The sequence below is a fragment of the Lutjanus erythropterus genome, chromosome 2, assembly GCF_056507025.1.
Source record: "Lutjanus erythropterus isolate fLutEry1 chromosome 2, fLutEry1.hap2, whole genome shotgun sequence".
In the NCBI taxonomy this organism is placed as follows: Eukaryota; Metazoa; Chordata; class Actinopteri; order Lutjaniformes; family Lutjanidae; genus Lutjanus; species Lutjanus erythropterus.
Window position 1 is genome coordinate 30,361,850 of NC_139318.1, and position 13,570 is coordinate 30,375,419.

The 13,570-nt window shown below is 38.3% G+C and overlaps 1 protein-coding gene across 1 annotated transcript in view; it reads right to left on the minus strand.

Annotated features, from left to right (window-relative positions):
* Window positions 1-645: 645 nt before the first annotated feature.
* slc6a11b (solute carrier family 6 member 11b) overlaps window positions 646-13,570 on the minus strand; it is a 37,115-nt gene continuing 24,190 nt past the window's right edge. The window contains exons 10-15 of the mRNA XM_084736843.1: window positions 12,638-12,750; window positions 11,923-12,060; window positions 8,175-8,277; window positions 7,417-7,517; window positions 6,885-7,055; window positions 646-4,180 (exon numbers count right to left, since the gene is read on the minus strand). Coding sequence (XP_084592969.1) covers window positions 4,037-4,180; window positions 6,885-7,055; window positions 7,417-7,517; window positions 8,175-8,277; window positions 11,923-12,060; window positions 12,638-12,750 — 770 coding nt within the window. The 3' untranslated portion in view covers window positions 646-4,036. The remainder of the gene's footprint in view (window positions 4,181-6,884; window positions 7,056-7,416; window positions 7,518-8,174; window positions 8,278-11,922; window positions 12,061-12,637; window positions 12,751-13,570) is intronic.

Consider the following 13,570-nt stretch of genomic DNA (forward strand, 5'->3'; position numbering starts at 1 on the left):
TGAGAGGAATTATTGATTATTTTGCATCATTGTGCGCCACTTTCCCGACTTAAATGAATGGGACAATGACGTATAGAAAAGCCAATTCCTTGGTGTATCCATCAGTGCATATCACACATGACAGACGTAACAAGATGAAAACAACATAGAAGATGTAACAAAACAAATAAGACAAGAGAGGGAGACTTGACTGTAGAGAAAAGGTGATAGTTGGTAGAAATGTCCTTCAGAGGGTGACTTTCTGCTTTTATACTTTAAGTACATTTCAGAGCCTGTACTTTCTCACTTCCACTTGAGTTAAGAAGTTGAATCAGTGCTTCTACTTGCTTAAGTTTTTTTTTTTTTTTTTTTGCACAAGTTATCTGTACTTCTACCTGAGTACAGAATGTGTGTACTTTTGCCACCTCTGCATATTTTTCTGCTTCATATTACTGTATCAGATTTGGTAAAATGCTGTCTTATCTTATCTGATCTTGTCATTTTATCTATTAAGTGTCATCTCAAATATAGCTGTCAGAACCCCTTCAAAGGACTCTCAGAAGGAAATGTCAATATCTAGGAGTATTTCTTCCCTTCATCAGGATAACAGCAGTGTTAAATTGTGTGAATTAAGTTCAATAAAAAAGACCACAGCCAAATCTCCACTTTCCTTTATAATATTTATTCTTAAAAATGAGTAAGCAGAAAGTTCATGTGTCCTGTGAATACCAAAATGTGTGTAGAACAGTACAGAACAGTAAAACACCTTTCATTATATTTCTATAACAAGATCTTTTGAGCGGCATATCAAAAGTCAAAACAAAGGACGTTTTCTTTTTTAATACAGCAATTCTTTTAAAACATCTTTCATCTCAAGAAATAGACCACATATTTTCTAGAAAGAGATGTAAAAATATACATCAACATGATCAGTGTTAAACAGCAGGCTATAATTTCTTTTCTGATGCACACGACTATTTTAGCTTTGCACAAACATCAGTGAGGAGGTGATAATGTCATAATGCAACCACACCAGAGGGACCAATCACATGTTTAAGAGGATGTCACAGCTTAGACAGGAGGGGCGTCAGTCACTAATCACTTCCTCGATTTCCCTCATTACTTCCTCGATCACGCACTTCCTCAGCTCATCAATCCCTTATTTTTTTCTTCCCCTGCTTTCTTCGCCTCCTCCTGAAAAACTGTAAAGAGGGAAATTTGAGCGTCATCCCCTCAGATGCATTCCTCTGATTGCATTTTCATCAGGAAACAAGGACAGAGGGAAGAAAGGAGGGGAAGTGAGAAAGTTGGACAAAGCGAGGAAGGGAGGTAGGACGACTCGAGTCATTCGAGTGAGGCTGTAATGGACTGAGATTGATCTGAACAATGAGACCAGCTCATTGACTCTCACCACAATTACATGGATGACAGGGACAGACTGCTTTCAACCCCTGTGGTGGCTCAGACAGTGAAAATAAAAGATCTGTTGTTTTTTTTTCCAGTGAGGTTTAACGCTTTACAATGTCAGGAGAAAGGTCACAGAAACACTAATCAATAGCAGGACTATTGCTGATGCATCGGTCCAAATACAAAGCATTCAGCAGCATCACGGTTTCGTACAAGGTCCGTGTCATTGCTCAAGCTCTCCACATGATGACGAGTAAGAAAGAAGTGGAAAAAAAAATTGACAGAAGCGGACAAGCAGAGGTTGAAGATGAGACGGAAGGACAGCGGGAGAAAAAGAGAGAACGGGACATGGGGGAAGAATAAAAAGAACGGGGATAAGAAGACAGATGGGTTTTGAAATGCTCATCTGATGGGCGTCCATCTTCTCCTCTACAGGCGGAGCAGGAAATAAAAATGCAGGGGTGGAAGCACGTCTGTCTGTCACTCTGTGTTAGGCTCAGCATAATTACTGTGAAATGACAGATACCCACGACTTATAGGAGGGCAGCTAGAGGAGAGAGGGGGAGAGGTGTGTTTTTAGACTCAGCCTGCGAGTCACTCACTGCTATTTGCAGGCATGTGACGATCTGCAGCTCAAAACTAGAGATGTAACATCAAAGATCTATAAAACTGAGGGCTTTCACAGAGTGTTTAAAGGCATAATATGCAGCATTTTCCTTTAAAAAAAAAGCAATGTATACACTCATATAAACATAATCCTCTAAATCATTACTTATGACCCTCTAGACGTGTGGAGTGGTGGCACTGTTGTGCAGCCCACATACAGGATACATATTTTCAGATTGGGCTCTATGAAAATGTAGCAACAACAGTGAAATCCCTGTCTCTGTCTCTTTTGCTCTGCTCTCTGTCTGTGAGAGCTGCAGAAAGAGTTTTACACATGTCTTGGCTGTATTCACACGCAAAAAAGTGTTCTGCAGAGGTGTAGGCCTGTTTATTTGGGCTTTAGATTTTTTGCCCCGCTTTACCAGATGAATAAAGGCTTGACGCCTCCATCTGTAATTGCGATTCTTCTGCTCCTTTTTCATAGACAAGCGTCGCTTTGCTCAACTTGGTCTGAGTCTGTGTGTCAGCCCGGCACAGAAGTCTGCACTCACGTGGAGGTGTGTATTCACTGATGATGTGCTCATCTTTAGTTGAGCATCTGTAAAATGATGGATAAACATTTTATTTCTGGGAAGTTTTTCGCAAAGACAAGTTTGATGTAATTTTGTTATCTAAACGCTTTTATTAACGAAGCAGCAAAATCAGAAAATGTTGGGTTTTCTTCAGCAACTTAACACAGCTCCTATCCAGCTGAAAGTGAATATGATACTATAAAATAAGGAAGATAGCTGAAAGTAGAAACAGGGACACGGGAGAGAAACTAAACTTCAAACTACAGAGATTTGCTTAGAGGCTACAATAGTATTGAGAGCTGGCACATACTTTTAAAATTGTCTTTTTCTCTGTTGAGTCTTTCTTTCCAGCGCACATCAGAAAAATAACTGAAAGGCAAACTCGTCTACCGGCAATGGGAAAAGGGTTACCCTCCTTTTTTTTGAGCAGCTTTAGGCACGTCTAAAAACATGCATATACACGCTAATATCGGTGAAAAAATTGTTTACGTCTCTTGCCCTCTCTCTTTTTTGTTGAGCTGGGGAAGAGGAGCCAACAAAAATGCTGCATATTCTACCTTTAAACTCTCTAAACTATTTATTTGGCCTTCAGCATTACCTTCCAGCAGAGACATCTATTTCAAAAGAGCAGTGCCATGGAAGTCAGCAAACCTCCAATACATGCTAACACAATGATCAATAATCAAATGATATCATTCAATTACATCCAGTAAGCTGAGTCTTTGCATCTGTTGCTAAGTGACAACATTGAATTCAAGTAAATAAGAATCACTGAAGGCCTAAAACGCATTCCACGGCCCTCACAGTCACAGCTGGTTCAGATAACATCCAAGATGTGGCAAAATTCTTTATATACAGCTTTTACTTGCAGGAGTGTTCAGGGTATGCCCTCCTATAGCCTCAGTACTACTAACATACACTGCAGTATCCTCTCTTAACACACAGAACTATGTAGAATGGTCCCCAAGCTGCTACATCTTAGATAGTCACATTTGGGTACCTAGTACCTAATAGAGAGGCACAGCACTTTGCCAATAAATGTACAGTGTAAGCCTTTTACAACACAACACATTGGTATTGCTCTAAAGGCCTATACACGAGTGTGACCAGTACTGACAAGGTACCAGGACAAGTTTTAACCATATATTGTATGTCATCATTTAAAATATTAATGGTTAAAAAAAAGAAAGAAACAGCTGCTTTAGTCACAATGTTAACTGAAAACAACAGTGTTATCAAAGTTTGTGCAAAACAGAAGCAGACTACATAATCATGTGATAACTTTTCCTTTTTTTTTTCTTTTTTTTTTACAAAACAAAAATAACGCTCCGAGTCATTTGTTTCGTCTCCTGTTGTGTGTGGCGGTAGGTAATGTTGATGTTGTTGTTGTTGTTGTTGTTTGCTGTGGTTTTCGTTTGTTGGACTTATTGTGTAGGTGGCAGGCAGCTTGGTTGGTCGGTCAGGCAGTCGGTTTAGAAATGCGTCTCCTTCTCTGAGATGGTGGAGATTTTCCCATCAACCTTAAGTTTGGCATCATTGGCAGCATAAGGACTGAGGGCAGCGAGTTTCCCTCTCATTTTCAAGTCCTTGCTGGGAGTCGTCAGCTTCTTCATTCTCTGCAGAGAGCATAATAAGAGAGACAAAAGGTTATCTCTCATTGTTCCACCACAATGCCACTTCTAATAGCAGCATTAAGCAGATACAGCTTATGCATATAATCATCATCTTTGAAGGACCTAACAAAGCATCAACAAACATTGATCCAACAATGAAATGCCTGTGCCAGCAATTGCATTTGCAAAGACATTAGACTGAAGGGTTATTACATCCACCAAGGTGGTCATGTCTTTGGTACCACCTGTCTGTTTGTCAGCAGAAATCTGGAAAAACTATACTTGATGGAAAGGTGTAGCAGACAGAATCCATTAAATTTTGGAGTGGATCCAAATCACAAGGTGGTGGGTAATAACACTGCAAGACAGGGCAGTTGGCCTTAGCATAAGAAATGGCATACATCTTAAAATCCAGTAGATGGTAGTAAGGTGCAATAGTAGCCAATACTATCATAGCCAATTGTAGTTAAATGTTGACTCCATATTATAATCCTTAATTTGAACAAGGTTATAGCCCAATGGGAGCACCGTAGTGATGCGAACACCAATTCTTTTAAGTAATCTGTTATATAAGCTACACTTATAGGTGCCAGATAAAACCGACAGAAGGGTGGGACAGGAAGAAAAAGGTCCAAAAGAAAAATATCCACCTACTACTTCACCTTCCACAGACAGTGCCATGGGTTTATCAGTACACAGCAGTTAAGCAACTGATATTTGGTCACATCTAGAAGGGAAACCCAGACTCACGAAAGTCTTGCAAGAGTGATCATTTTAACCCGAATCATAATCTTTCCCCAACCCTTCCCAAGTGCTTTCTGTCCCTAAACCTTCCCAGATTCATTCTCACATTATAGAACAATGCATACAAATCTCAAGAGAGTTTTGCAAATCCAGGGCTCTGTTCCAGATACGACCCTGATGTTTCACAGCCATGGTCGGAACCATAAATTCTAATTGTCAAAAACCTCAGTCAAATAAAGGATCAATGAGTCATGCGGACTAGACTAACACATTCAACTCTGCCCCTGCACTCTCTGCTACTATGGGATGGAGAGGAGGAATGGCAGGTTAAGAAGAAGGATGCATTTTGGCAACTTTGCTAACAAGAAAGATGGCATCCCCCCTCAAATTATCTACTGGGTACCAGTAATCCTCTGGGGTAGCCTTCACTTGGAGTTGCTCAAGCTTCATACAGAAAGCAGTGTTATGGCAGTGTTAGTTTACCCAACCATTTAAAGACACACAAATCATGCAACCAATTATAATCTTACACATCTTAATGTGAATTTAATTCTCTGCAATAAGCCACCACAGATTTTAAGGAAAAGTGTTCAAACTTAATGCTGTCACAATATATTGGTATTAAAAACATGCAGATATGACTGAATTAATGTCATGCATTGGCATTTTTTGTCAGTTATCTTGGCACTATGATTTGTACACTACCCTAGCTTATCATTTGCCATGTGGAATTCATTCAAGACTCATGATTCATGACCAAAACATCACTGATATCATTCCTCTACATTTCATCATGCCTCAGGTCTGCCAAAGCCCAGAGGCCACCACCGATCATCTCACATCAGCAACCTGCTATTTGTTTATTTGATCCTCCCTCGAGCAATGATGGAAGATCATCCAACTGTGTCACTGTCCCTCTGAGAACGACAGATGGGAGAGATACAACAGCTGGATTCTTTTCACTCATCTCCTTCATACAAGGGTGCAGGTGATAAACAGTGCAGCGCTTCCAAGTACAAAACAGCGCTCCCTTGAATAACAGTCATTCATATTGTTCTGCTCTTTTGGTTTTTACTGCTAAAAATAAAAGTCTTATCAAAATTATTATTCTATTAAAACATCTGGTCACACTGAGCGTTGTTGTTTTGAAAAAGGGAAAGATCTGCTTTCTATTAGGAGTTTGTCTTTGTATGATCTCCCTAATATTTTGCTTGTGATGATGTCATTTGCTTGTTGGGATCTACAGTCAGAGTAGCCCTGGGGTGCAAACCTGTATCATCCACATGCTTGCATTTTGACCATGTCTGCCACAGGGGGAGATTTGTGAAAATGATCTGCTAGATTCACTGAAAGCACAAAGGAAGGTTTTCTACATCATAACACTACGCTGTTGCACTTCTTGCACCATTTATCTGGCAGAAACAAATTTTTTTATGGTCTTTCTATTCATCTAAGACAAAGATAAACACTTAATCCATGCAACAAAACTTTAATTATGACAATGTTTCGATCTGTTGTCATTATTAAACTTTTGTGTCATGGAGTGAGTGTGCTTTTTTCTTTGATGCTGTTTATGACAGCCCTACACCTATGTGATGTGCCTTTAACTCTCCCTCTAGTTCTTTTAATCTGTCTAAACCAAGATAAAATATTTGCCTTTTGAAGAAGAAAAAGCAATTTCGCATTTTGATAGGGAGCAAATATTGCTTTTCAAAGCTGAAAGTTACAGGGTTTAGTTGGATGCTTGTGATCATCAAGAGCACTGCTTCATTAATTAAAAAAAAATACTGCTATATAAAGGTATTACAGTTGATATGACAATGAAAATTATGGCATGAGCCATTCAGCTACTAACTTGTGATGTAAGAATAAGAATATTATGCAAAAATTAGGAAAATACTTTGTTACCACCTGTAAAATACTGCAGCATAATTGTAAGATTTGTCCTTGTGTGTATTTGTACCTCAGAGAAGGTGCCAGGAGTCTTCCAGATCATCCAGATCATCCCCAGAGGGATGCAGACCATCGAGGACATGGCCATGAACCAGCCGATACCGTAGCCCCAGTCAGGGTAGGTGTACACGTTGTTGTACTTCAGCGGTTTGTATTTAATCAGGAAGAACAGGAAAATTCCCTACAATGGACAAAAAAATGACACTGTATTTGTAAATGCTTACATAATGAGAAAGAAATGAATAAAGGGCACATACTTTGAATACAGGGAAAGTATGGTGCTGTAGTAAATAAAGTATTAATGCATATGAAAATAATCGAAACAAACATTCTCCTAAATTCAGATACCAATCAGAGCTTTCTATGCAGTTTTTCCAGTGTTTTTGCAGTAAACTCTGGTGGAACCGGCTTTATGAAAACAGCTACAGGATACAACCGAATGTTTCTGCCCTTCATTACTACCATGCTCATCTACTTGATATGTTGTTTGGCATCGTTGATGCTTCTGCTGTTCTTGCTTTTGTGTCTGCAGTGAGACTCACAGCACAGATGCCCGGGGTCAGGATCATCCAGCACCACTTGATGAAGAAGACAGGTTTGTAGCCAATCATGTCCTCGATGTTTAGGTAGAATCTGTCGCTACCTGAAAAGCAAATAAGTGTCACTCTGAGTTTCTGCACGTAAAATCAAAATAATGAAGCGATTGATGTATTTTGACAGCATATGGCTGTTGACTAGATGTGAATAAAATGTCTGAAACTGTTTTTGAAGGCAGACAAAATCATTCTGCTTTGCCACATATGAAATATTCATAACTTAATTAATATAACTGGGTTTCCTGTATTCTTAAATTAGACAATAATGTAATCCCAAAAATGAAAAACAGAACCTTTTTCTCTTTAATTTGCCTGTCATGTCTTAACTTGGCATGAAATGTCAATTGAAAGACAACATGTTAGACAGAAAAAAGGCAGCATGTCTGAACTGCAACCTCGTACACAGCTGTAATGCAATAATACTGTTTGTAATATCTCGGTAAAGAGGTTTGTGTGCCTTGTGTAACACAAAGTGAATGATGCATGTGTTTGAGCTCAGCCTCCAGCAGGGGGCAGAGAAGAAATATGATTGCAGCAAGGAGGGTAAAAGTGTAGGACATGATGTTTGTGTAACAGCCTGTTTTTCTGTCCTGAAATGTGTGACAGCTGTTCATTTGATAAAAGACAGACGACTGTTATCTGAAGTAACAAGAGAAAGGAATGAAAAACAGAGATCTGTATTTAAGATGAGACATTTATCTTACCGTACACCCAGCCAATACATATGGACTCAAATATGGCCACAAACAGCAAACACATCCCGCTGGCAGCATACGAGTCAAACAGCTGGAAGACGTACATCCCTCCCTGATAGGACGAGACAGGTGTCAGTTTTCTGCCACAGCCTCTATATGAGCATCAGACTCAGTAACATCACATCAGATATAAAATGAATCACGTGTGCTTTGATTTGGTTGTCAGGGACTGATGTCACTCTAAACAGCAACTCTGCACTGATATTTCTTATTTATACCTTATACAAAATGAGGATTTGCGCCATAATTTGCAGCAGTGATTGACTAAAGAAGTTCCAGTATAAAGTTTTTAATAAAACATTTATGCAGTATGTTTTGCTTTTTTGTTTTTTGTTGTTCATATTATCTCTTTAGAGGGCTATTTATACCCCAACTACACACTGTGTGCTTCAATGGTCCATTATGGCTCTGATACAACAACAACATTTCAAAGTGGTGAAGCCTAATGTATCAGAACAACTTCAGCCAACAGCATTATCTTTTTGTTGTTGTTGATGTTGTTGTTGTTGTTCATTGTAGGCCACTGCATCTTGGATATTAAAGGGGTGGTCATCAGTTCCCACTGATTCCAGCCTCTGTGCTAAGCTAAACTAACTGGCTGTTAGTTTTAGCTTTGGACAGACAGATATGGGAGTGGTATCAACAGTGGTGGAAAGTAAATAACTACATTTATTTGTACTGTACATGGACTGTACTTGAGTACAATTTTGAGGTATTTTTTACTTGTGCATTTCCATTTGATTGTACAGATCTGATTATTAATATATATTATAATCACAAATAGTGATGTATTATGACGATGATTGTTACCAGTAGAATAAAAGGTAATTAAAATGAAACCAGCTGCTACAATAAAGTGATTTTTAAATTAAACATTAAAGAGTTTTTTTTTTTTTTTTTTTTTGAGCACTCTTACTTTTGGTACTTCAAGTACATTTCATATTTGTATTAGTATTGAAACAGTGTTGTATTTTCCTTCCCTAATTCATTTTTTAAAGGTGTTTCTCATGTTATTTCATCTCTATCAGACTTGTACTGTTTTGTTGTCTAGTACTCTTACTGCTGCACTGATCTGCTCTTCTGAACCTATACATTTCATTGTACTGTTATCCCTGTGTTAACCTACATATGACTAAAAAAACTTTTACTTAGCTAAAACTTTACTTGTAATCGAGTATTTCTTTGGCATAACATTGGTACATTTACTTAAGTAAGAAATTTCAGTGCTTCTTCCTGAGATGTCAAACTATTCCTTTATAAATCTCCACTGTTACAGTATCAGTGGTGGTGCTAATATTTTATCATCCTCTCTACCAACCCTACCCCTCCACTCAAGACAGCTTATCTGTTCTTTCTGCTTCCACTAAAAGGTTCGTCATAAATAAAATCTCACATGAATCTGAGAGTGGGGTTACATCACATCTCTAAACGACTCGTAAACAGCCAAGAATATCATGAAAATGTCTCAATAGGGGCCTTTATGCCCCTACTTCAGCCTCGTGTTGGACTGAACTCCCAGAGGACCTTTTGAACTGTGATTTAATCCTACTCTGGGCTTCTTGTGACATTTTATTCATGATGTCTCTTTAGCGGCAGAAAGGACTTAAGTGTCTAGAGTGCAAGTAGTGCTGAAAGACGAGTGAAAGCAGAGGGTAATGACAGGGAATGACAGACAGAGGTCAGGTCATCGGACAATGCGGCAGTCTATAAAGGACGAAAAACTGAGAAAGTACTGTACTTCAATATTGCATTAAAATTCTTTCCCCCTGTTTCATGGCCATTATGAGCCTCTGGAGAACAGTGCAGCACGTTTTACAGTGAATGGAAAGCAGTGCACACATGGACACATGAAAAGCTTTTAGTGGATGAAAGACTGTCTTGATAGTGTGAGGAACCAGATCAAGATGAAAGGTCTTAAAAGCACAGCAGAGCTGGTGACATGAATACAGCTCGAGATGGACAACTTGACCACAGACTTTTAGGACTGAAAACTCGTCTAGTGGAACAGATCTGTGGGTCATTCACAGAAGGCAGTGATCACATGATGCACTCTGGATCAACCTTTACTCTAACAGATACACATTTTTTTATCATATGGACTATTGACCATTAATCTAGAAAATACCTGGGTGGGTCTCATCTCAGATTTGTAAATAGGTGGTGGTGGTAACGATGCTGCTGGTTCTGATGATGATGATGATGATGATGATGGGCATGATGATGATGATGACAGTAATGATGACATGTCTACATATTAAACAAAAACAAACATGATGTGAAGGTAAAAACTGTATAATCTCCAACGGTGATCTGAGTAGTATGTGTTGTAGACTGAAGTTAAGTAAACCTTGACAGTATATTTTATGTACTATGTCTTGTATGTAAAAAGCTTAGGGCTGCACACTTATTGCTAAAATGCGAGTCACGATTTTTCTCCCTAAGAAATAACACAATTCTCTCACAATTCTCTCAAATAATTCTTATTTTTTCAGCAAAAACAGTAATTTCACCTTTACCCCCTGTCTCGCCCATAAGCGAGTCAGATGTGTTTCTCACTCACATGTCTCACACATCAGAAATGCTTTCATATTATCTCTACAGACTGTCTGTACCAGCTCCGTGTTTGTTGTGTCCCGGCTGCATCTGACTGACATAAACACGAGCTGAAGCGTTTATTTAAATTTTAAGCCTATTTTTTCTGCACTACCCGTGTAAACACAAGGCTGTCGCCCAGTAAAATGGTACCGATTATGTATTTTATCCACATTTTGTAACCTAGGCAGAGCAGAGTCTGCTCTACAGCCCGAGAGCGGCTCACTCTGCTCTGGTTTAATCTCACAGACTCTCCCATCATTTTACCCCATAGCTGGTGAGCAAGACACAGAAGCTTTGTTGACTTTTTCTGCAGTGTTTACGTTGGCAAACTGTACATTTACTGCCAACAGACAACTTTACTGCTAAAATTTAATGCCTCTGCGTTAATCACTGGAACAATTCTCTGCCCTGAACGCAGTCACTGGCACACCTTTTTTCTTTGTCCGTTTTGCTCATCCACGCCCATATAAAAAGACGCTTCGGTGTGTTCTGAACAAGGTCGTAATGCAAGCGTGATGCTGACACAACGTTTGCAGTCTAGACAGCGGGTTACATGCTCAAGTAAAAAACATGTGAGATGCTTGCTGTCCAGATAGGACTTTAAACAGACGACATAAAACAGTGTTTCCTCTACTGCCACCAACCTCCCAAAAGAAACAAACAAATTATTACATTTATTTTGTCTATTTGAATTAGAAATTATATCACATTGATGTATGAATTGAGATTGTGATTTTTGTTTGTTCATGAGTGTGTTCAATAGTTGCAGGTGACTGAAACAAACTGGGTTCATCCTCCCTGTTAAAAGTTAACAAATTGCCTACTGGTTATAACAATGCAGTGCATTTGCAGAAACAAAATGATTTTGTCATTTGGTAGTAGATATGAGAGTGGTATCATCAATGATAGTTTGGTGAACTTTCTACTTCTTTTGCTTTATTTATCTTGTTTCTCATGAATATGTCTTCTTGTTTACCCAGTAAATAACTACTTAAAAAAAAAGATTGTAAACAACTCTCTCTTGCAGCACTGTTTATATACAAGGCTTAAAAACGCAACATGTGTTGCATTTAATTCTTTAATTATATAAGCTGAGTGTTACCTCTGTACACATAATGAGTCCGATGAGAAAGGAGGCTATAGACATGCCCAGAATCAGCAGCTCTCTGCGGTAGCCTCTCCTGAAGGTCTCTGGGTACATGTCCACCACGGCCGTCACTAAACTCTCCACACACACAAACTGCAAAATTAAAAAAAGATGATCAATCATTTTTTCAGTGTATGCCAAGACAATATTATATTATAGACAACATAATCACTCAAAAAATGAGTCTTGGCTCTAATAAACACGAATAAATATTTTTAAGTAAAATGTAACTGAAGTACATAAATCAAAAGTTTATTTATCCAAAAAGGAAATATAATGTGAATATGCTTCAAATCACATCCCACCACATCAGTATTGATGACATTTGATCTCTCTACTATTTGTTTAAACACTGTGTGACTCTAAGCCCCATTTAGAGTTAAATAAATTATAAAACAGCTTAACTAAATTCACAGTTAAAGAACAGGTCGGTACATAATCATACTTTTTGCAGAAGAATAAAAACAAGATGTTACATTTTCAAGTATGGGCAATCCTGATACATAATTCTATGTGTTTAATTCACACATACTATTATACAAAGACTAAAGAGTCATTTGAGCCAACAAGCCAGTCTTCCCCTGATTTATTTACTTGCATATATTTAACAAAAGGTCAAACCTTGTAATTTCTTCTATAATGTCAGTATTCTCGCAGCAGTAGTCCTCACCTGACTGTCCAGACCGAGGAAGATGAGCATCATGAAGAAGAGACAGGCCCAAAGTGGAGACAGAGGCATCATAGTAACAGCCTTGGGATATGCAATGAATGCAAGACCAGGACCTGAATCATAACAACAATTCTTCAGAACAGTTCTTATTGTTACTATTAGACATTATTCTGTGTTTAGTTTATATCTCTGATATGCTTTTGTGCCATCCTTCCCAATATTTCTATTTTTTGCTCTCCTGTTAAAATATTTTTTGTTTGCTTTTTTCATGGCTGCATAATGTGCATGTCCCTAAAGGGAAAATTCACTGCTCTTCATGTAGGTATCTAGTCAGTGTTGATGGTAAATGTAGCCAATTGAAGCATTAACCAAGCATTAACCAAGAAAGCTGAGGTCTCCCGCTGCCAAATCTGTTGTTCCTCTTCCTATTCTCCCTTTAATTATAGGGACATGATTTGACCTGATTATTGCTTGTATTATTATATATTATGCTCCTTTTATCGCTGGCAAATTGTTATGATATAAACAGGATTATTCCATTTATAAACATATTATCAAAAAAGAAAAACACAAAAGCTACTAAACCTCCCATAGGCACTAGGTCAATATAGCTTGTGATAATTATCATATCCATCAATTTCACTCTTTAAAAAAACTGTATAAAAATACTGTAAGTGCAGTGAAGCAAAGGTGGCACAATATCTGCTCTGTGAGAACATGAATGAGATGAACTCAGATGAGACACTGCTGTGAAATAAGACTGATTGGTTTTGAAATAAAAGGTGGCACACCTTATGTAACACTGACATTTGGTGACAGACTGTTAGAGACGCATTATTTAAAACATTAACTTCTGTCCTCACCATGCACCAAAACAAACATTTCAAATCTCTCACTCTGTCACATTCACTAAATCATTTATACTGACTTGAA